The sequence below is a fragment of the Anastrepha obliqua genome, chromosome 4 (genome assembly GCF_027943255.1).
Source record: "Anastrepha obliqua isolate idAnaObli1 chromosome 4, idAnaObli1_1.0, whole genome shotgun sequence".
Taxonomy (NCBI): domain Eukaryota; kingdom Metazoa; phylum Arthropoda; class Insecta; order Diptera; family Tephritidae; genus Anastrepha; species Anastrepha obliqua.
In genome coordinates, this window is record NC_072895.1 from 21,798,934 (window position 1) to 21,823,998 (window position 25,065).

At 35.4% G+C, this 25,065-nt stretch overlaps 1 protein-coding gene across 4 annotated transcripts in view; it reads left to right on the forward strand.

Moving 5' to 3' along the window:
- The window catches only part of LOC129243624 (sestrin homolog), a 73,502-nt gene that overhangs the window by 22,535 nt on the left and 25,902 nt on the right, over positions 1–25,065 (forward strand). For all 4 annotated transcript variants that reach the window (XM_054880777.1, XM_054880778.1, XM_054880779.1 and 1 more), the window contains exon 3: positions 14,827–14,991. In XM_054880777.1, the coding sequence (XP_054736752.1) occupies positions 14,827–14,991 (165 nt within the window). The remainder of the gene's footprint in view (positions 1–14,826; positions 14,992–25,065) is intronic.

Below are 25,065 nucleotides of genomic sequence, written 5' to 3' on the forward strand. Positions count from 1 at the left end.
AACAGGAAATAATGAACACACAAAGTTGTTTATAAAAATTAAATTTAAAAATTTAATAAAAAAAATTAAAAAACTTAGTTCCTTATGAAATAGAAAAATGCATAATCGCTCCTACAAGTTTTACAAAAAAGCGAAAAAATGCACCAGCTCATTTAGCAAAGTGGCCATCAGCCCCTACTGAAAGAAGTTTGTGCCTGTAGATCTTCTTCTGCTAGAAATACTCGTACGCGCATGTTTCTATGAACAGTTTGTTTGTTGTTAGTTGTTATGTATGCATGCTTGTCTGTATGTATGTGCATTTGGTTGAAATTGTAAAATTATGCAAATTTTCGCAGAGTCACTAACAGAGTTCAGCATTGAAGCTTGTCTCGATTCAGCTAAAAGGCTTACACGAGCACGCTGTGATATGCTAATTGAAAGCATGTCTCGTTGACGCTGCTTATGAATATGAAAACTGTTTTTTAATTTGATAGTTAATAATATTATTTTTTTCTATCTTTGCCCATTTTTGTCGCATACAAGAAATTGCTGCACTCGTATATATTTATATGTGTGTACATATCCACTAGCCTGTGCACGGCATGTGAATTGCTGAGTTCATTACTTGAAAATGTGAGCACTCGAATGTGGGTTGAAGTCATAAAATATCTGGCGCTGTAATTATAAATACCTGAAATAATATGTCACTGAATTCTGCAATTATTTAGCTACGTACAAATGTTTACTAATAGTACTCACATAGATAAACATGTCAAAATAAAAATTAAAAAAAAACTAAACTCCAAATGAGCCTAGACTAAGAGCAACGTACCTTAGTAAGCAAAATGGGCTAATGGCAATTTTTTTTCCCCCCAATTAGTATATGTAGTTTCGTCGTAGCCGAATGGATTGGTGCATGACTACCATTCGGCAGTGCGTAGGTTCAAGTCACCGTGTATGAACATCAAATAGAAAAAGTGTTTTCTAATAGTGTTCGCCCCTCGGCAGGCAATGTATTTCTGTCATGAAAAGGCACCTCATAAAAACCATTTACCGTGCGGAGGCGGCTTAAAACTGTAAGTCACTCCATTTGTGGAACAACATCAAACACCTAACAGAAATGTATGCGGCAATTATTTCTTCTTCTTTATTTGCCAATTCGATACCGAATATAGGCGATCATACAATTTATACAATATATATTATCTACAATTAAATATCGAATTACAAAAATATTTTACGTTTAATATAAATTTCATCATAAAGGTCTCGATTTCTCGCTGTCTCCAATAAAGTTCCTACATTGCCGATTCCAGTCCAATGTCTTATATTTCTCAGGCAGGATAGTTGTTTTCTGCCTATGCCTCGTTTGCCTTCTATTTTTCCATGCAGGATTAGTTGATGTACATGACATTTGTCGTTTCTCATAATATGACCCAAATACGCAGCTTTTCTTCTTTTTATGGTGGTTAGTAATTGTCGATCATGCTGAATTCTACGTAATACTTCAGCATTTGTTACTCTATCTGTCCAGGGTATTCTTACAATTCTTCTATATATCCACATTTCAAATGCTTCTATTTTATTAATTTCAGTGGTTTTAATGGTCCATACGAGGGGTACCTTTTATATTTCGGGATTAGAGAATAAAAACAAATTTTAATCATCGAAAATCACTTTATTGTTTTTCAAAATATTCTCCATGAAGATCTATACACTTTTGCATGCGTTTGAACCAATTGTCGAAACACTTTTGCCACTCTGAATGAGGTACCTCCAAAATATGCATTCTGAATGCCGCAACCGCTTCTTCAGGTGTCGAAAAACGTTGACCTCTCAGTTTGTTTTTTACGTACGGGAATAAAAAGAAGTCATTCGGTGCCAAGTCAGGACTATACGGCGGATGACCCATTAATTCGATGTTTTGGGTGCTCAAAAATGCAGTTGTTTGAGCCGATGTGTGAGAGCTCGCATTGTCCTGGTGAAGAGTGATCCGTCTTTGGCGATTAGTTTTCCTAATTTCTTGGAAGACAACTGGCAAACAAATGGTTGTGTACCACTCAGAATTTACTGTTCTGCGTTGTTCTAGTGGTACGGTTGCGACATGTCCAGTTTTTCCGAAAAAACAGGCGACCATTTGCTTGGAAGTGCTTCGTGCGCGAACAACTTTTGTTGGATTTGGTTCATCTTGAAACACCCATACAGTCGACCGCTGTTTACTTTCGGGCTCATACGCGTAAATCCATGATTCATCACCTGTCACGATGTCATAGACGTGTTTGAAGCCCCGCGATCGTATTTTTTGAGCATTTCCTTCGACCAATCGACACGAGCCTTTTTTTGAGCGATTGACAAATTGTGTGGGATCCAACGCGAAAAAATTTTTTTGACAGTCAAATGTTTATGCAATATTCTGAATGTATGCTGGTCCCACTAATGCCAAAGATTGTCTCAATCTCACGATAGGTCACATGACGATCTTGCAATATCAGTTCGCGCACAGCATCAATGGTTTTCGAAACAACAACTGATTTTGGACGACCTTCACGAAATTCGTCTTGGAGTGAACTACGACCACGATTGAATTCACTATACCATCGATAAACACTGGTCCTTGATGGAGCTTTATCGCCAAAAAATGAATTAAGTTCATCCATGCAATGTTGCTAAGTTAATCCACGTCGAAAGTTGTAAAAAATAATCGCACGAAAATGTTCACGATTTAATTTTTGGACCGAGATGAATCTTTTAAGTTACTGTAAACAACACAAATAGCGCTGGTATTTCAAAACGTTCTGAGTACGTAAAAGCCAAAAAATGTATAACTTTTCGATATAGCTGTCAGTTGCCAGATTGCAACACCAGGGTTGCCAAATCCCGAAATATAAAAGGCACCCCTCGTATCTCCATAGCATACCGAAGTACAGACAGCACGTAACATTTAACGAATCGACTTTTTAATTTAATATTGAAGTCATGATGATTAAGAACCCTTTTGGGCAATTAATTATATATTTTTATTTTAAAGTTTGGGGGAAAAAAACTAAAGTTTTAAGAATACGAAGAAATAATATAGCAAATTCATAAAAATTAGTCAGTGAATTATTAGTTAGTTGAAACATTAGTTTGGGGAAAAAGATATCCATTATTTTTATTTTTTATTTTGCGCAAATGATTTAAAACTGTTTTATGGTCGATTTTTAGCTCCTGGGTACTGCTACGATTACTAATATGCCAGTCAAATTCGATTATTTCCATAATTTTATCGACATTTTCGACGAAGGGCCTGCCTATGTGAGGTGCATCAAAATTGCACGTAATTCACTGTTACAATATCGGCACCATAAACTCCATTCACAATTTTAGCGGCCCGGCTTGCATCTTCGCCTTTATCAAAGAAAAACTGTAAAGACACCCCTGTAAATATTAACACCCTGTAGCTCACAACTGAATGAAACAAACCGAAAACAACGAGCGCAAACTTTAAATGGTTCGATCGACACTTTACCAGATATCGATCACTACAGCCATCTACCGAGCAAACAATGTATTTCTATTTCCCCAAAATAAATGTAATATTTGACCAACAAAGAGTGATAAAAAATTCAGAAAATGATGAAAATGAAAAGATGTTATTGCCTTCCCAAATCCAGCATCTTGCCTGAAAAGAAATAACTTCGCAATAAACAAATCCTAATTTTCAGACTACTCTGTCAAATGTAAAACAGGCGCCGGTGAGCATTTTCGTAAATAAAAAAAAATAAAATAGAAAAATAATTGAAGCGTAAACTTCTGTTAAGCGTTTGGCCGAGCTTCTCCTCCTATTATTTACTTTCGTAAATATAGAAGAAATAAAAAGATGGCTTATGATCATTAAAATGAATTTTTTCATAAGAAAATTTAAACCCTAACCCACTGTAAAAAAACGTTTTGAGGTTTATTAAAATCCTGTTGGTGTTGCGCTTTCTTGGCTTTCACTCGGTTTTTCTTTTATGGTTAAAATATCTTATCCAAGTGAAAGAAATTATCTTGTTGCAATTGTGGGTGAATCTTCTGCCGTTCCATTGCCACTGCTGGGGTACCTCAAGGAAGTGTTTTGGGTCCTGGTTTTTATAAACGATATTAGCAGAGGCCTTGCATTTGCCAGGCGCCTATTATATGCAGACGACTTAACAATTTTTCACCTCAATAAGGAACCCAGACGTTTTGCTTAGGCTCTACGCTGAGTTTTTTGAACTCGTTTCTTGTTGTACAAATTCATGTATCTCTTTAAGTTTAAAAAGTTTTGAAGTCACTTACTCTAAGTTCTCCAATATGTGGATGAGATCACAGAGTAGTTTTTAACTCTCATTTTTCATTCCCTCATTCATATGAATTATATTTTCTCAAAATCAGATTCGTCCTTGAGCTTCGATAGACGTAACAATTCAAGCTTCTTAGATCCTTAAAATTTTGAAACTTGAAAAAAGTTGAGTCAAGTAGCACCAAGAGATTTGGTAACTCCTAAAACGCTCAGGCTAAGTAGCCCATTGTATTTAAAGCTCTGGCAACTAAAAGGGTAGATAGTAAAGGAAGAGAGGCGCGAAGTAGCAGAAAGAAAGAGATAGGGCAGAATAGAGACATAGAGGTAGCTAGGCCTGTGAGAGTTTGCCAGATTCTTTGGCAAATCTGAAAATATCCTCGAGTTCGCGTGAACGACTTTTAGTCATTCTCATAACATCGGCACCCAAAATTCCTATCCTTGCTCTAGCAAATGCAAGACACTCACAGAGAAAATACTCAGTGACATGCGCCTCCTCAAAGCAAGACTGGCAAATCGGTTCCTCAATCATTCCAATGGCGGTCATATGCTGACCTCATGGGTTGTACACTGTAATAATACCAACCATCAACGTCTTTTCTGACAAGCTTTAGAAGAAAGTTTGACAATTTTCTGTTCGGGCTTGTCACAAAACACTTGGAAGTTCTGCAGCGTTCTAGACCGGACCATCGCTCTTTATGTAAATTGCGTACATAATCGCCGATCCAACTCATGATCCCTGCTGTACGAGGGATAATACTAATACCGATTACTGGCTCTGGTCGCGGTGCGGTAACTGCTCGTCCATATTTGGCCAATTCATCGGCAATTCCATTCCCTTAAACACCGCACTATCCTGGAACCGATATAAGTACAAGCTTTGACCCACACATGATGAAATTACTGTTAACCGCGATTTTTTCGATCAGGGTTGGAATGTGCTTCATTTATTTGGAAAAATGATCACCAATTTGCCATCACAAGAGTAGATCGGGTACAAAAAATATTACTTATATATACCCTAAGTTCTTTAAAATATTTTTTCCCCGTATCCCCCCGCTTGTTATTAATTTGATTAACTCTTTGGGGACGAGTGTCGGCACATAGCCGCCCAAGGCGGTTTACCGTTGCAGACACGAGTCGACATTTAGCCGCCCAAATTAAGCGATCTAGAGATGATATGTTAGATAGTGACAGTTCTGACGAATACTACTTTGAATCTGATAAGATGGAAGATGATGGCATTACTTCGTCAAGTAGAAGTGAAATCCGTTTTTGATTTTATGAAAAATATTTCTTGTGTAAAATAAAGCCTTAGTTTTTAAAACGTTCAACGTATTTATTTTCTTTACATATTTATTTTATTTCCAGTACCTCTCGTCCTCAGCGACGTTCGCCCGTCGATTGGCTCCGTCCCAAAGGGTTAAAGTCGCTTGCGTGAAAAAATTCGATTCTATCGCCTTTTTATCTCAAGATATTCAAAACGAATTTCGTGGCCAATGTACCGACGGCTTGGACTCTGCGCGAATTTAATGAGCTCTCGAATTCCACATCGTTAGATTTTAAAATAATTAAAAATAAATTCTCTTCTTTGTTGCATCATTTCATTCGCTAATATATATAATTGCATTTTCGGCCGCTGTAGCCGAATGTGTTGGTGCGCGACTACCATTCGGAATTCACAGAGAGAACGTCGGTTCGAATCTCGGTGAAAACACCAAAATTAAGAAAAACATTTTTCTATAGCGGTCGCCCCTCGACAGGCAATGGCAAACCTCCGAGTGTATTTCTGTCATGAAAAAGCTCCTCATAAAAATATCTGCCGTTCGGAGTCGGCTTGAAACTCTAGGTCCCTCCATTGTGGCACACCACAAATACGAGGAGCTCGACCAAACACCCAAAAAGGGTGTATATATACATATATATAATTGCATTTTTTTTTAATCAAGTTCTATTTCAGTTTTGTCCCCTTTTATTTGTTATTCTATTAGGGGGTTACATACGTCCAGCAGCGCCAAAAATGCGCTAAAAGAAAAACTGTTTTTAGAAGGTATAAAAAAAAAGAAATAAGTACAAAAAAAATTTACATATTTTTTATTAGTACTTAAACTTTATAAAAAAAATTATTTTAATTTTTCTTCGCAAAAATTAGTAAGCAAAAAATCACGTGACCCAAAGTATAATGAAAAAAAGTTGCTCCACCGTCTGCATCATTTCTCCTTAAAATATTGATGGATCTGTAAAAAGCAAAAAAATGCTTGTAAAATAAAGTTATAGTTATAGTCTGTCGAGCTGGAAATTTGAATTTCGAAAAATTTTGCAATTTACGATATTTGAAAAAAGCCTAAGCGTTTAACGTCATAAATGTCCCACTTTAACTATGTTTATAAATTTTTTTAATAAAAATGTCAAAAATCCGGCGCGGCAGACAAAAATAGAGAAAACACTTTCGTATATTTAAAAAAAACCGCATCAAAAAATATGAAAAACTGTATAAGTTATCATGCAGACGGTGCCGGAAAAAGTATTTTCGAGAAAAACGAGTTTAAACTTTCAAGTGTATTTCGCTCGAGGTCGCGCGCATTTATAACAAGAACTTAAAATTAATTTTTTAATTTATTTTATTAACTTACATATAATCTCCCATTCCAGCTTCATATTGTATGCTTTCCTGATCAGTAAGCAATTGTAGTTGTTTATTTTTTTCCAGTCGACGAGATGTTTTGCCCTCTTTTGTTGCTTTCATAGGCTGGAATCGTGCGTGTTTTAGCCGGTTCGAATGTTCTCCTTGGCATATCGACCCTACACATACTCTCATAATGTTTTATAGGTGCCTCCATTTACTTATTTACTATAGTTTAGAATAACAAAAGAACCGACAGGCTGAAAGACTCTGAAAGTAACAGCCAGCTGCCTCAAACGAAGAACAGCTGCCTGTGCGCATCAAACTCTCGTCGGGTAGTTACATTTTCTGCCATAACTTTGTATCTATGGGAAATTTTTACAATCGACTTCCGCAGAAATACACCTAAAACTATGAAAAATAATAATCTGTAAAAAAAATCGATTTTTTGAAAATTCTGGACATATGTAGCCCCTTAATAAATAGTTTATATTAGCACTAAGTCAATAGTCAATAAGAACGTTTGTGTTTTTTTGACTAAATTAAATAAATAAATAAATAAACTTCCACACCTGGATGCCAGATAGAATGAGGCCCCAAGCGGAATAATCCTCATATTGTTTCACGTTTCATGTAATTCCCTCATGCAGAAGAAACGCCCAGTGAAAAAGGGCAAGTGTTTGCCGGCCACAACAGTTCATTAACATTGGCGCCATCTACATTAGCAGTGAAGAGTAGAAAGACAAAACCATGATTAATAACCAACACTAAAATCAATGACATAAACCGATGAGCGGTTTGAAAATGTCAAAACACTGCAGAGCAAATCTTTTAAGTGTTGCTGGCTGAAGACTTCGAGCGACTCCATTTATTTGTTTTTGTCTGGGTATGAGGCGCCAGTAGACTCGTTTTTTGTTTTTTGTTTTCTTTTTAACTGTTGTTGACATTTCATTGTTGGTGGCAAAGCAAATTTATGCTAAATACTTTTGTATTAAAGCAGCTGGTACATCTCGTTTAAAGTGATTTCTCGCAAAGGTATATGGAGGTATTGGATACATGTGCGTATGTATGCATGCATGCATGTATGTGTGTGGGAAGTTTTATTATCAGAAGAAACCCAGTCTGTGGCGTTATGAAATAAAAATATAAAAATTAATGAAAACCAATAAAAATATAAATTTATTTATTTATTTAAATAAAATATATTTAGATGCAAATGATGTAAACCATGTTTTAATAACACCGTACAACACAACTTTACACACTTGAGCAACACTTCATATTCTGTACTCATACAAATTCTGAAAGAGGCTTCTTATTACAAAACCCAAGCACACACATTTGCTTCGGAGCAGCACACAATTTTATTTATAAGGCATTTATATTAAAAAGCATAAAGAAAACAGAGTTTTACCTGGTCATAGCGACATTGCGGGCAACTGTGTTGCGGATGAGCTGGACAAACAAGTGACCTGTGAGGTAGTTTCGCTGCGAAAGAAGAAGATTAGGATCCCCTTGACAACCTGCGCTCTACTCCTGCAACGATGGGTTTCAACTCAGCGAGCGCTGGGCAAGTACACAAACTTGTAAGGTCGCGGAATTCTTCTGGCCACGAGTGGATTGGAGGCGCCCGAACAATCTTTTGAGGTAGACAAAATCTCATCTCTCAAACTTCGTGGGTGTCTTCACAGGTCATTAGCCGCGAGGTACGCACGCCGTGAGACTTGGCAGCTGTATGGAAGATGAGGTGAAAGCATCTCAGCACCTTATCCTTAGCTGCCCTGGTCTCGCGAGACTAAGATTTAGGCATATTGGTTCTCATTGGTGCCAACAATTTTGTTTATGGATGGGTGGTTTCTGGATTAAAAAAATTTGAGAAAAATTTAAAACATTCTAAAATCAAAATAATCACATTCAATAATAAAAAGGTAATGTATGCAAATTAAGAAAAAATGTATCATTGCAATCAAAATAATGAGATGTTTATGCTGTTTTTGACTTATTTTGGATGATTATTTTAAGCGGTTAGGGGTAGTCAGAGGGGTAGTGTCAAGAAATATTTTTCAGATTTTCGAGAAAAAAACCGACAGTTAGTTGTTACAAAAAATCGAAATTTTGAAAAAAAAGAAAAAATTCATTCGATCAGGTACGAGTTTTTTATGTTTTTCAAAAGTAGTATACATTTTATTGAAATTTACCAAGCGGTTTTTAAGTTACAGTGATCACCAGTTCAAAAATCATAGTTTTGAGAAAAACGCATTTAAAGTTTTGCTATCCATTTATGTAGAGTTATACGAATTATTTAATTACTTACACTGTGTCATCTATTTCTGGGACATATAATAGTTCTTCAGCCGTCATACTCGTAGCAGCTTCCAAAATATCGATTTGCTTTTGCCTACGTAGCATTCTACCTTTTCGAGTGTTATCGTTAGCGCGCTTATCTGCCACTTTCATACGTGCATACGAACGCTCCGGAGCCCCCGAGCGCTCTTTGTTAATAATCGTCGGATTCACTTCAAATTTTCACACAATATGAAAGAAAAGAAAATGCTAACAAAAAAATATAATATTTTGAAAATTCTGACTACACCTAACCCCTTAAGCAAAACTTGATTAATTCAGCCAAATTTAAATCGATTTGGACTTCAGTGAAAAAATATTTTCTTTCCCTTTCCATTCTCGCCTAAATTTTTTTCGCCAATATTTATTTATTAATTAATGTCTAACAAAATTCAGAACAGACATTTAAGATATAAATTCAGAACTAAAATATCAATACACCTTCGTTTAGCTAATAAAGTTTTTAAACATTTTAAATTCAAACCTTTCTATCCTGTGAGGTGCTCTTTGGAAGCAATATTATTAAAAACTAATTTTATTTATTAAACAAAACTCTAGTCTTGGAGGTATTTTCAAGTCCGCTTAGCTCTACATATCCTAGATTGGTTACGATTCCTTTAGGCTTGTATAAGCAACCGTTATGGGAGCAAACGTTTTGACATCTTAGTTCACCGGATAAAAAGAAGAAAAAAAATTGGCTGGTATCACTTTTAAGCGAATTTTCCACTTTTGGCAGAGTTTTCCAGCACAGATACTTGTAGGAAAACAAAATATGCGTTTAAAATGCGGTTTCTTTATTTCAGGGTGGTGATTTTTTTTATGACCTGTTTGTTTCTTTTTTTTTTTCTTTTTTATTCGAACAATTTTCTTTGGTTTTTGTATAATACAAATAATATGATGATGTTTTGCACAAGACTTGCAAAGGAGTTGATTACTGCATGAGGTGGTCCGGCTTTTTGCGTTTCTACCTTTCAAACTATTTGTGCTGGTCGGTGAGGGCTGAGGCTTCGTTGTTGGTATATTGAGATAGCCAAATCATTTCAGATAGGGCATTTTTTCTACATAATTACGACGGCAACTGGTTTTATGCCGAGATCGCGTTCAAGGGCGCGTTAGTAGCGCTACGCAAGACTTTATTCTAGAACTTGTGGTTTTGAAGTATGTTCCAGGAGCTTGAGCAACGCCATATTTGGATCCTATACGTCCAATTGGTGTTCGCATATTTTATTGTAAGTGAATAGAGCGGATCGACTACCCATAAGCCAATACATGTTTCTGAATTTAATATCAAATTCTTCTCTTTTCTTCGTTACCTGAGCACTCCATCTGAGTTTAGTGTCAAGATTCATGCCCAGGTATTTAGCCGCGTTATAATACGGGAATTGCACTCCAGTTATATGTAGTGTAAGATATCTCATTTTATTGTCCGTGAAGTCAATATAAACGGATTATGTTTCATTTAATTTTATGCACCAAGTAACATAACTGTACACTCATAGATTTTCTTTAAATGTTTTTGAAGAATTGCAATTGACTCAAACTGTGTATTTCCAAATGACAAGGGTGTCGTCTGCAAACGTTGGTGTTCTGATCGGTAGGCAAATCGCATGTAGAAATCAGGCAAAGAATGAGGCCCACAACGCTACCCTGTGAGACACCAGCTTTAATTTCTTTCAGGTCAGAATGCGTGTCATCGTATTTAATTCGAAAGAAACGATCGGATAAATAGGATTTTGAAATATTGTAATACTGAGTTGGTAATAGTTCTTTTATTTTGTGTAGAAGCCCACCGTGGCATACCTCGGATGGCCTTGGATACATCTAAGAAGAGAGCAGAGCACACTTTTTTGTCTTTCGAAGACATTTTCTATATTTTGATTTAGCCTGTAAACTTAATCAAGACCTCTGAAAAAACAAATACGTAAAGTTGATTTTATTATTTCCTTGGCCATCGTCTGACCTATGGTTTCCCCCGGGAATTTGAAAATTTTACCAAATGGTCTGAGTGCGAAAAAAGTAAATATATTTTTTAGAGTTAAAACAAACTGTAAAATTTGTGACAATTAAACCTTGCGTCGAACATTAACGTCACATTTTTGTAAAATCGCATTCAAATGTACCGCGAAGACTTGTTACTTTTTAGACTCTCGTACACCAAAGCTAAATACTATTTGAAGAACTCTTTTTCAGGGGTATACTTTTGATATGTTCTAGACCCAAACCTCAATGGTAATATGCTTTCATAAGCCTCCGTTGGACACCTTTTTTAAAATCTTCGGTTGGGCACTCGGTTCTGGCCTTTTTTTCATCCCTTTCGAGGATCCTTTTTAAAAGGTTATATCCATAAATAAATAAAAAAATAAATTTTAGGAAGCTACCTGGGAGCGCAAGTCGTTCGCTATAATAGAAATATATTAAATTCACATCCAAAGTCGAAGAGCCAGTCTGGCCAGACCTCAACCGGGGAGGGTTAAACTAATCAGAATTCAATCACCATCCAAATCGTACGCTTGAACGTAGCGCAATACTATAAAAGTGTCTGTAGCTACAATGTTATAGAAGGCATCACATTGTCGCAACATGCATATTTCTCATGCACGCGCAAACCTTCTTAACGGCGCCCTCCCTATTCTAATGGTGGGTGATAATTTCTAAAGTAAACAATAACAAAAGCCAACTCATTGTCGAGAAAATACAAATAAACAAATAATCAGATAGAACGGGTTTAAGAGAGAAATGTATTCATTTACATACACATACAAGTACATGCAACTTCTATAGTCTATATGGATGCTTTTACTTTGAACATTGCATAGTTGTAGGAATATCGCATATTTGTAGGTAGTCACACACGCGAATAGTTAGATCAACAAATAAGCATCCATCTTAAGCATTTACATAAAATGTTCCTACCTACGAATGTTTTCATGCATGTAAAATCGCATAGTTATTTATTAAGGTGTTGGTCCAATGCAGGCTAGCTTTGCTTGCTTGGCTTGGTCAACTGTCAAAAATGAATAGAACAACACTGAAATATATGACATTAGACCAAGTGTCAGCTTTGTTTGAAGGGCTTGAAGTACGGCGAAGTTTCAAATAACTCAGTGTCATTAGGAATTGAACACCCCTGTCTTTCATTTAATTTGATTTCGTTTAGTTTCCCTTGTGAATTTATGTTGCAGAAGACCAAGATAAAGACATTTCGTTAGCTTCCTAATGGTAGCGGAACCGTTTTCCTCAGCCATGGCTGAGATTTTGAAAAGCTCATTGGCTCTACTCAGTCGCATAGCTGCCAGTTGCGGCCTTTGGAGTTAACTCTGACAAAGCTGAGCTGAAAATATAAACATCCACATTTTAGACTTCCCAAATTAAACAACCACGATCTTCCGCTTTCATCGGTAGTTAGGTATCTTACAGGGATACTTGACTCCAAATTTCATTGGAAGCTACACATTGAAAATCAGGTAAAGAAGACCAGTATAGCTTTCTACTTCTGCAAATCTATCTGGCAAATCTGCTTGGCAAAAAACTGGGGACTCAAGGCACAGGTCATGCTTTCGTTGTACAACGTAGTGGTTCTGCCAATTTTACGTATGGATTTCTGGTTTGGTGAGAAGCTCTTCGAAAGGGCTATAATATCACTAAACTGGGGAGGGTGCAAATGACTGCATGCATTGGCATCACCGGAGCATATAAAATTGGTCCCAGTTCTGCCTTGAATTGAATTGAATTTGAAGAGGTCGAGCCAAGGAGCACCAGGAGATTTGGTGGCTCCTAAAACACTCAGGCTAAAAAGCCCATTGTATTTAAAGCTCTGGAAAGGGGGTAGATAGTCAAGGAGGGAGGGAGAAAAGTATCAGAGAAAGAGATAGGAAAGAATAGAGACAGAGATAGAGATAGTTAGTACTGTGAGAATTTTCCAGATTCTTTGGCGAATCTGTAAATATCCTCCAGTTTTAGAGAACGAATATCACTCATTCCCATGACATCTGAACCCAATACCCGTGGTCGCGCTCTAGCAAAGGCAGGACACTCACAGAGAAAGTGCTCAGTGCTATCCGCCTCCTCCAAGCAGGACAGGCATACCGGGTCCTCGATGATTCCAATGGTGGTCATATGCTGACCCCATGGGTTGTGTCCCGTAATGAGTTCTGCCTTACTTCCTATCCACTTTTACGTTATTTCCAGCGCAGCTCAAAGTGCAAAGAGGTTAAAGTAGGTTGGCCTCTGGAAGCAATCTCCCAAGGGACATGGTAGCATTTTCGGGCATTTAACATCGTATTTCTCTGAACTTCTGACAGATCTCTCTATCCACAAACTGGAGTTTGAGAGGCGTGCCATGACAATCTTTCCAAGTAGGCAGGATTGAAACGAGGGGAAAATCTGCACCAAAGCAGGCACCTTTGTCTTCGCTGACGGCTCCAAGATGGAATCGAGAGTCGGAGCAGGGGTTTTCTCTAAATCAGCCAATGTATTTATTTCCTTAAAATTGGCGACAGCGTTCAGAGCGCCAAATCGGCCATACACGTTTTTAAAGTCAAGCAAAGTCAGTCTGCAATGGGCTAGCACCTTTAGGAGGACATGAGGGAAGTGGAATTTGTGCAGACTTTTTAAAAGCTTACCAAAATCTTCAAAGTTCCAATATGCAAATTCTTACATTCTAATGGCCGTGAAAATGGCATAAAAAATCAAATATATTTCAGAGATTTTATAAATAAAGAAGCTGTAGGGAAACGTTATTTTATAACAAGTTTAAAGTCCATTTTAATTTTTGTATTCAAGGCGAATCTACAATATTATTGTTTTTTTTTTCTTTCGCCGTGTCCATGTAACTGTCAGCTCAGAATGAAATAAGGTAAATTCATTATTTATTTTCTAGTTTCCCAATACTTTGATTGTCAAACGTACAGAACATTGTTGTTGGTCGAGTGCCACCACCTTTAACGAATGCCCATATGAAGTCAAGCTAATCTTTTTTATATCAAACTTCCGTTTCATTTGTAATTTATTAATTGTAGAAAAACTACATTTATTAAAGGGAATACACAAAACAAGTTATTTTATTTCCTTTTATTTGAAAAAAAAAAAAAAAAATCTGAAATGGGGGCACTGTCGAGAAAAGACATTGAAGCGAAAGACATACAAAACATTTATTTGGTTGACAAATTTGGGTGCTGAATAAATGTGCTGAATGCCATAACACCTGGAACGCTAAGTACGGAGTTCTAGCTTAAATTCAAAGATTTCGTGAGTTTGTTGTCATTTTATTTTCTAACTAGAAAATTTTTTTTTATTTAAAAAGCCTATTATGTGGATAGGTATATTTATATATATACTTATTGTATATATTTGTAGTATAGAAAATTAAATTTTAGGAAGTTTCAAGTTTTTAGCTTTAATAGAAATATGTTAAATTCACGTCCAAATTCGAAAAAATCTGGCCAAACTTACACAAAAACTTGTTAGTCTCTCCGACTTAACCTTTCATACTTTTTAATATTTCCCTTGAAATTACAATCAAATTTGTTTGAACTTTATTTTAACCACCACAACTGTTTTCTTCTTTTTTCTTTGATTTCAGTGTTCTATTCACGGTTATAACATGGAAGATCTGGAACTGGATCAAGTCACACAGGTGATTAACTATCATCCTCGTTTTCTCGATCATTTTCTGCGCACACAAAATTTCATTATGGATGGAGATGGACCGCTGCCATATGATTACCGTTATTATTTGGCCATAATTGTGAGTAGCATCAAAAATTAAAAATGTTGACATTTAATAGTAAATTTTAGTAAAAGTAAAATTAAATATCTTCGGACAACGGCTAGCCGATCGTTTTTTTTTCCGTTAGTAGCCTCAAAATGGAAATAAATTTGTATTATAATATCTTTCTCTCTGCGCCAGTGAGTTCAGAAACTCTGCTCGGGACTATAAAAAGATCTTTCCCACAAAGTATTATTTTATCGACTTCGTTGAATTTTTTAAGCTTGATTTTGTATGTGGATTAGTTTAAAATGAAATAGAAAGAATTCTTATTAAGTAAAATTTCAGTCAGCCGGCTCTCGATTGCAAAAAATGCCAATAACATTAAATAATCGCACTTTAATTGACTTTAGCGGGTATATTTGCTGGTAGCGCGAGCAAATAAGCCTTTTTTAATAAGCCTTTCAATAAATTATCCGAAAGTGCCAACAATGAGCGTAATAGTATGAAATTTTTGTTTAAATATTAAAAATATGAAGATTATATAAGATATAGTTGAACAAAATGGATCTTGCGGTAATCTGTAGCATCGGGAATATAAATATCAAATTTGATTAACAACATAATTTTATTCTTAAGCGAAGGATTTAGAAAATATATTTTTCACAAGTCTAGTCAAAATCAAAATTTCGATTAAAATTAGAATAAATAAATCAGTAAAAAAGTCAATCATTCAGTAAATAATTCGGTGATTTTTGTTTTTTTCTTTTGTTAAAAGAAAAACCGTTCAATGTACTACCCTTTAATTTTAGTAAATAAATCGATCTTTTCTTGTTGTTAGAAAAAAAATCGTTCAATTGGCTACTCTTTATTTTCAATAAATAAATCGGTGATTTTTGGTTACTTTTTTGTTTTGTTTTGTTTTCGTGACTCTGAAAATTGCAGTTCGACTTACACAATCCCCAGAATTGGTGCTTTTTAAATCGTTTGTGACTAAACATAAGGAAATGCTTTCACGTAAAATTTGCTATATCAACCAATACTTCACATAGGTACTTTGTATAATATCGCTGGCTAACCCCTGCAATCCGTTGAAGAAATTAAAGACTTGGGAATTATTTTTGACTTTGAATTGAATTTCACGTGTTATTAACCACGTCATAAGGCGATCATATACGCGTTCCCACGCCAGTCGGTTCTACGTAGCCGGAACGACCCGGACTTACATCCGGCCAAGGTCGGATCACTTCAGCAGCACTCTCCGTACATGTATAAGGAATGGTTTTTCTGCGGCAACAACAACAACAACAACCATCATATACGATGCTAGCATTCGTACGCTGAAATTGTTCTGCATATACTAACCCACACACCCTCAAATCTATGTATTGTGCTTTTGTTAGATCCAGATTAGAGTACGCCACTGTTATTCGGAGACCGTACTAAATAGGTATCTCCAATCGGGTTGAGAGAGTGCAGAGAGTTTTTCTTCGTTTTGCGCTCCGATCTTTAATCTTTTCAGAAGCTATACCATCGTACCGCTCTCGATGTTTATTGATTGACTTAAAAATACAAATACAAAATACAGACGATCTACTCTTTCGTGCTCACTTATTTTTCATATCATTACTGTAGCTATGGATTGTCCTTCACTTCTGAGTAAAATTCAATTTGATGTTCCTAATAAGAAGCTTCGACAGTACGAAACTTTGAAAATTTGCTTCTCGCGAACCAATTACGGGGTGAATGCTCCGATGTCTAGGTCATGTGCAGATTTAAATTTGTTTTTTTAATTCTTCTGGTGCTGATTTTACATGGCCGTATGGCATTTATTCATCTTAAATCGTCTTTTTTTTTCTCAGTAATTACTAAACTATTTTACAATAGCTTGGCATAGTCTATAACAATATAGCCACTCAAAGACAAATAAATAAATATTTCCTAAACAAAAATATTAAAATTAAATCAGAAACAAAAAAACTATCAAAACTTGTCAAAAAGTGCCAGTGTTATAGTTATGAAACACACTGTATAGCAGACCATAAATCTCATTTGCTTGAGAAAATGATTGCTTTTGTAAGCACTTAAGCGCTTCACAGCGGGAAAACAATGTTGTACAACACCCTAAGGTGTATTTATCTGAGTACATATGTATATGTATGTGTGTGTGTATTAGCATCGGCCAGCGAAAGCTCGTTATGGTGAAAGAACACAAATTAATACAATATTTTTATACTCACATGAGAATACCATTTAAATCGTATGATAATGAAAATGATAAATAATCATGCGGCACGACTTTGACGCCATGCAAGTAGAACGACATACGAGCAACAACAACCACAACAACAGCTGGCTGACGTTAATACTATAAGGACAACAGCATTTGCCCATAATAACAGCAATAATGAATAAATAATAATAAACAGCACACACATACATACACACATACACATGTACCTGTTTTGCATTGCAAATTATTGATGAAGAATTTCAATGCAAATGCAGCAAAAACACAATTACATAGAAGTTATTAATAGATAAACAAAACAGATACATTTACAGTACCTCACAAAAGTTTGCGGAAATCTAATTTTCCTAGCAGAAATATATTAGCAAAAAAATCTTATTTTAACTCGGGTTCACATTCAAAAACTCATTTTTTATTACATATAAACACTTAGCTTTCTATTAATAAAAAAAAATTCAATATCTCAAAAAAATTACACAGGCCAACAACTAAAAAACTTTTTCGATAATTTTAACTAAGGTTTTAAGGTTTTTTTATGCTGAAAACGAATATGACCTTGAAAATGCTCCAGCACGTCAGGATTTTTGGCAATTTGAGGTTAAAAAGTCAAAAAATGCTGATTTTAGCCATTTTTTTAATTTTTTTTTGGGCAAGGTAAAGTTTTTTTTTAATTTTCCACAACGGCATCGCAAAGTACTAGTCTTCAGCTTTAAAATCCATTTTTTTTAAATATTTTTACGATTAGTATAAAAAAAGTTATTCTATTTTGAATAGGAGACTTTTAGATATGCAAATTCAACCTTTCTAACTCTCTAACGCCCCTGTAAAGGGCGAATTCAAAATAGTATAACTTTTTTTATACTAATCGTAAAAATATTTAAAAAAATGGATTTTAAAGCTGAAGACTAGTACTTTGCGATGCCGTTGTGGAAAATTAAAAAAAAACTTTACCTTGCCCAAAAAAAAAATTAAAAAAATGGCCAAAATCTGCATTTTTTGACTTTTTAACCTCAAATTGCCAAAAATCCTGACGTGCTGGAGCATTTTCAAGGTCATATTCGTTGTCAGCATAAAAAAACCTTGAAGAAACACCCATAGCCGTTTTAAAAGCTGTAAAAAAGCGAGATTTTGTTGGCCTGTGTTATTAGTGTAAATCGCTATAAAGATGAACTGACTTGAATTCACTTCACAGAAGTTGTTTAAAGTATGGCTAGAAAGTCAAAAGCAAGCTTTTACTTGAAAAAATAAAAATATTTTTATATTTAAATTAAAGCTTAGACCCCAATGAAACGACTGAATTGTTTTTTGAGCAATAAATAAATAGTGAAAGGACTAGCTGATATTTTATAACTGCGAGAAAATATTTCCAAATAATTTTCGAAGGCACTGTATATGTATATATGTAAATGTATGTGTGTAGTCATACCTCGCAATTAGCCAAATAATATGAAAAGTAATGCATTAGCATCAAAACTTAATAACTCCATATAAGTAAAAGCTTCTTCCAACGCAATGTGGGCGCAAATCTTTATAATTATACACCGACTTTAGAAATACTTCTATACATATGTATGTGTATTCGTCTGTGCATATATGCGCTATTGAAATTTACCCTGCAATATGACCTGCAATTTCCTTAATGAGTGTAATTAAATAAATTAAATTTAAATTAAATCGAAAAGGTGTTACAGGTAATTGGCAAAATTACACTAAAAATATATATTTTCATGCTTAACTAGAGCATGGAAGGATAACTCAGTGAGGGGTGGTCCATTTACATGATTATATTTAACCTTTCGTAGACACACTGGGGTGTGAGTCACCTCACAAAATGTTTGAAGGGTTTTAGTTTGTTTATTTGTAACATCTGGAATAAACTGTTTGTTGTATTTTAGCCACGCCGATTTTACTCTTCGAATTCATGCAGTAGATGTAGCGCACCGAATTTATGCAGGGACGCTTATCCAGCAGCCAGCCCCGACTCCGCGGACAGATTGATGTACTTCCCAGGCTGGTGCCACTAGATACTGGATTCATAGGAAAATGAGCGTCGAGAAGTAACTTTAGTGATTCCTCGCCGCTCATCGCCCAACGTCCCGATTCGTCTCTCAAGTATCCCAAGAGAGCGGAGTTCCTTGTGAGTACTCGTCTAAATTTTGAAGATTCATGAGAGCCCTCCACGCTTCCACAGACGCTTCTCCAAGAGTCCCTCATGGCCTTCCTTATTTCGGACTTATAGATTCCTAGCCCTACTTTATACAGTTCCCATCCTGAGGGAGACCTAATTCTTTTAGCCCTATTAAAAAGGCGGCTGCACGAAACCTTAAGCTCAGAAAGTTCAGCTATCCACCAAGACGGTTTTTCCTTCTTAGGGAACTTCTAAGCGAGCAGGAGCTTTCAAGAGCCTCATTACAAGCTGAAGTAAAGATCTTCACCAGATCATCGATCGCCCCCTCCGAGAGATCTAGATTTTCCCTTGGTGCTTCGGGGAGAAGATTTCTGCCGGAATTCTATAGCACTCCATTTGGAAATTAAAACCCTGTGATTAATCTGATCAAATGCTTTTGAAATGTCTGTGTAAACAGTGTCAACTTGAGTTTTTTTTTTTTTAACGATAATATATAATATTCAGAGAACACTGCAAGATTTCAAACAGTAGATCTACCTTTCGTGAAGCCGGTTAGTCTGCTGAAACATAACGATTAACTGCAAAATAGATTTTTTCTTTCACTATTATTGGCAATATTGTTTTTATAGCCACTTTTGAAAACTGGATTAATGGTGGCTACTTTCCAGGCTCTATGAACTATCCTCTTATGTGCATCTAGAAAAAATTTAAGATATACCATATATGAAGAAATCCTCCCATAGATACCGCATACAATTTATTCGCATGAGCTTAGAAATACTCATTTTTTCATTGTTCTTACTTAAGGGGACAGATACCTGTAAACGGCCATATTTTCCCTGATTTTCATTAAAATTATTTAAAATGAAGAAGTCAATGTATTTTTTTCAAAATTGGCATACAATTTATTAATACATTAAAATAATATAATTTTTTTTTAATCATTTAAAATGGCGGATGTGCACTCAATTCTTTCAGTAAGGTCGCAGCGGGGCATCTCAATCGGCGGGCATTGTAGCATCGGCGTCAGTGACCTGAATACAAAAAACCAAAAATTTGTTTGTTTATTAAAGTCGTAATTTCTATATGAATCAAACAAAATTAAAAAAGAAAAATCGCGAAATAAAATGCTTAAAAAAAAAAAATGAATCTTGGGTCGAAATTTCCTATTATTTTTGCTTCGAAAAAATTATGTTTTCGAAAAATTTTCGAAATTGTAAATTCACATAGAAAGTAATATCATAAGAAAGATGTGTGCAAAATTTCAGGGAGATCAATAACTTTTCGAGCTATTGGGTACGCCAATTCGAAAAAGATAGTTTTGAGAAAAACGCCTCTAAAGTCGGCAACGTAACTATACGCGCTCCCAGCGCTCGAACGCAAAGAATAGAGTCGTCACGGTTGACGTTCTATAATATACGAAATACTTAAATTTACGTTCTAAAAATTTTTTGACATATTCTTAAAGGATTATATTAACATTTTATGAAAAACAAAATTTTTTTTTCGAAATTTTACAGGTATCTGTCCCCTTAAGTAAAGTTAATACGTGAAAAACACAAAATTTTTTTTATGATATCATTTGTGGGTTTTCAGTGTAGGTTAATAAATTTGAATCATAAAACTGCCAATTCCTAACATCTTTAGAAAATTGGTTCTCGATTTTACATAGCAATTGAATGGCCTGGTTCTTAGTTAAAAAAAATCATTTATTATTTGTAAGCCTGTGGTATTCGCTCTTCCCTCCGTCGTAATCCAAACTGGCTAACCATACGCTTGGCGATTAAAATACGTACATTTGTATGTATGTAAGTCAAGACAAGTTACATAAAAAGTTTGCCGCTTGTGTAAGCAAACTACGCCTACACAAATGTAAATATGATACCCGATAATGATGTGGCTGATCTTGAGCGCAACCGCTTAACGCGCCAATGCGTCAATAATTCATTAATTGAGTTATGGCTTGTGGTGGTTGCACAATTCGAATGATTTATCAACAACAACATGTGGAGGCTTTTAGCATATTTGCCATTAATTGCGAGAAAAAAAATTTTAATTACAATAAAAACTACTCATAAAACACAGGCACACATATGTATATATGTATGCATGTACATACACACACGTATACATACATACATATGCATACACATACATACACTTGCATATACATACATAGGCTCCCCCACTGCCAGCGGAACTGAAGTGTCACAACAATTCCGATTGCATTTGCAGAAGTACAGCGCGAAGCATTGCGAAACGAAATGAAAAAAATAGACTAAAAAAAATAGCAAAAAAAACTATAACTAAAACTTATTTTAATTGCCACAAATGATAAACAAAGCGGCAGCAACAACTGTTGAAATAGTGAGAAAAAACGTCAGCAATAATAAGAGGAAGCAACTGCAGTCAAGTGGCCACTTTGTGGCCGTCAACAACAACAACTGTGCGATAAGTCGCATTTGATTGCATTTTTTTCTTTGTTGTTTTTATAAATGCATATTTGCCCTCACACATGGCAGCTGATATTTGTTTTTGTAATAAAATAGCCGCTCCTGTTATCGCCTTTGTTTACCGTAACTATTTAAAGTCTGAGTGTTTGTTATTTGTTTTTTCTTCTTCTTATTTTCTTGTATGTATTTGAATTATTTTATTGCTTATGACTACAATTGACACAGCTGACAACAGCAGTGGCCTCCAGGGGCAATAAACAGCCATTTGCCATTCAGTCAGTCAGTTACACTGGCAGCCAATCAGCCAACAACAACTTCCACTCGCTTGGAGGTCGTTCACTGTTTAGTTCACCCACCTTCTCAGGTTTGGTTGTTGTTTATTTTTTTGTTGTAGCACACGAATTTTAAAATTCCAATATTAGTTTATGTGTCTGTTTAGCAAATAAATACAACAACACTATTGCCGTGTTAAAATTAAAAAAAAAAAAAACAACAAAAGAAATAATTTCAAAATCAAATAAAATACATCGAAAGTCAATAAAAGAGGCGAACAAGAAACAAAACCTAAGTTTTATTAGCTGGTTAGCATCACTTCGAAATTTTTTTGAAAATAATTGTAAATTAAAAAGTACAACGGAAATTTTTCTAAATTAATTTTTCAAAGTATTAGAATGAGATTCTAAGAGGCTTATTTATAGGTTTGAAAGTAATCACAATTTCATGAGAAACGGTATTATAAAGGGTCTTTCAAAAGTGGCGCCCAGATGTGCATAGTAGAGTGGGCCGAAAAAAAAATTTTTATGACCGCATTCTAATAGTGCGGAAAAGTTGCACTGTTAGACTAATAAAGTGTGTGCTAAATTTCAGCCCAATCGAACGATATCTTCTGTCGCCAGCAGAGGCCAAAACTTTTGAAATTTCAGTTTAAATTCTGAGCAATTTTAACTTTTTTGAAAATACTATTCGTTATCATACCGGTATATGTTAAATACAAATTTTATATTAGAAGGTCCATCGAAACAATTTAATTCACTACACTCCACTCTGTTTGTTTGATCAAGCAATACGTGTATGGAGCTCCCAGTAGCTCGTCCTTGTACTGCGAGGTGAATTGAAGTTACAGCAATTACTTTGTCTATTTTTGGTGTTTCTTATAAAAGCATTTAATTATAATATTTTATTAAAAGTTTATATGACGACAATGGCATTACCCAAATTTTCCGTAAGATAAACGTTTATTTGCCTATTGTTTGGAAGTCCTAAAGATTTGCCAGATCATCAACTAACAAGTTATGAAGATTTAATGAGATGTTGTTTTTTTTTTTCGAAGACGGGAACTGGGAGTATAGTCAAGAGGAAACAGAGAGCCGGCTTTTTTGATCATAGCCGGACAAGTTCCGTATCGGAGTAGTGGGCATACCTGAAACACAGAAACTTATAGAAAGACAACGACGCCGCGATGAGATGACCAAACAAATTACTAATAAAAATTCTGCGGTCCAGAAAACTATCCTAACTAACTATATATATATATATTAGGCCGGGTCGATTTGTAGGGAGGCAAAAAAATCGCCCATTGCTCTGTGAAAATCATATTCTAGGGATCAAAATAAGAAACTTTGCCGAAGGAACCATACCTCTAAAACGAATTCTGATGTCCCCCAATTTGGGTCGAACTTTTTAGTTTCTTTTCTCATGTAAAGGCCAAAAATGGTGATATTTTGAAATGATTGTATGGGGAACCCCCCAAGGGAGTTCCAGGGGGTGTGTCACTGGCATGGGCGGATCGGCCATCCAAAGTTAGTGGGGGTCGGTCATACATTTGGACTCAATTGGAGCACTCTAAATGGGTCAAAGTGGGATTTTTCGTTCGACCCAAATTGGGGGACATCAGAATTCGTTTTAGAGGTATGGTTCCTTCGGCAAAGTTTCTTATTTTGATCCCTAGAATACGATTTTCACAGAGCAATGAACGATTTTTAAATCGACCCGCCCTAATATATATATTTTACTAACTATATATTTTGCAAGCGCGAAATAGTTTACTACATGCATGTCGCACTCTACCCCATTTCAATTTTGATGCTGATGATTACAGCAAAATGATAAACTGGTCTTCGGTAAATATAATCTCTGCCCCCGTTCTAAAAAACGTTACAAATGAAATTCTTACGGAGATTTTATCATCCAACAATGTGTAAGAGAATTGGGCGTTCTCTAAATATCCATGCCACACACTTGCGGTGGGGCGAATGGTGAAACTCGTTACTGAAGCATTGCTTCAAGCATGCGGAAGTGACGCTCGGGATGGATTCATTCGGTGTACTTTAGCATCCCGTCAAACTATACCTCAGTTTGACAACAAAGCACACAACTCCCTCTGATTTGATAAATATGAAATGAACTATTGCTTTAGGTTTAAAAAACGCCGAGTTGCTTGAAATACTTTTTATTGTATTATTTTTTCCAATATTACAAAACATGAAAAAAAGAACAAAACCGGTTAAAAAAAATTAATAAAATAAAAAAAATTAAAATTAAAAAATAAATAAAAATTAGAAAATATATAAAAATTAAAAAAAAAAAACAAAATTGGAACCCAAAGTGCAGCAACCTCCACGTGGTCGGTTCTAGGCCACAAAAATATTTATGTACTCGTATTTTCGCAATAAAAAGTAGGCAAAAAGCTGCACAATCAATAACGTTTCATTATTATTTTACAGTGTACAGCTGCTTAATCTTGGGTAAATTTATGTCTAAATAGTTTATAGTCCTTATTTTTGGTATGAAATGTGCTCCAAAGTGTTTTCAGAATATCAACTGAAATTTCTATATTTGAGGCCTCTGCTGGCGACAGAAGATATCGTTCGATTGGGCTGAAATTTGGCACACACTTTATTAGTCTAACAGTGTAACTTTTCCGCACTATTAGAATTTGATCCTAAAAAAAAATTTTTTTTCGGCCAACTCTAGTGTATAGTGAATAATGCTTAGACAGTACCTTTTTTATGCCATCTTTGGGATTTGTCAAGTGGAAGATGTGCAATTTTACACGCGTAAAATTATTTGAAACTTATTATGAAAAAGGGACATGCCATGCCAACCCACTTCTTTACTCGTGGATTTCGAGTGAACTCTGCGGCATGATAGTGTAAGCGGTGATAGTTCATAAATCTTTCAGCAAGACTTTGCTCCTTCACACCCTTTGCTCCTAATACCCTGGATTACTACGTTAGCTTAGTTGGAAGAAAATTGTTAAAATAAATTTTGTAAGTTTATGT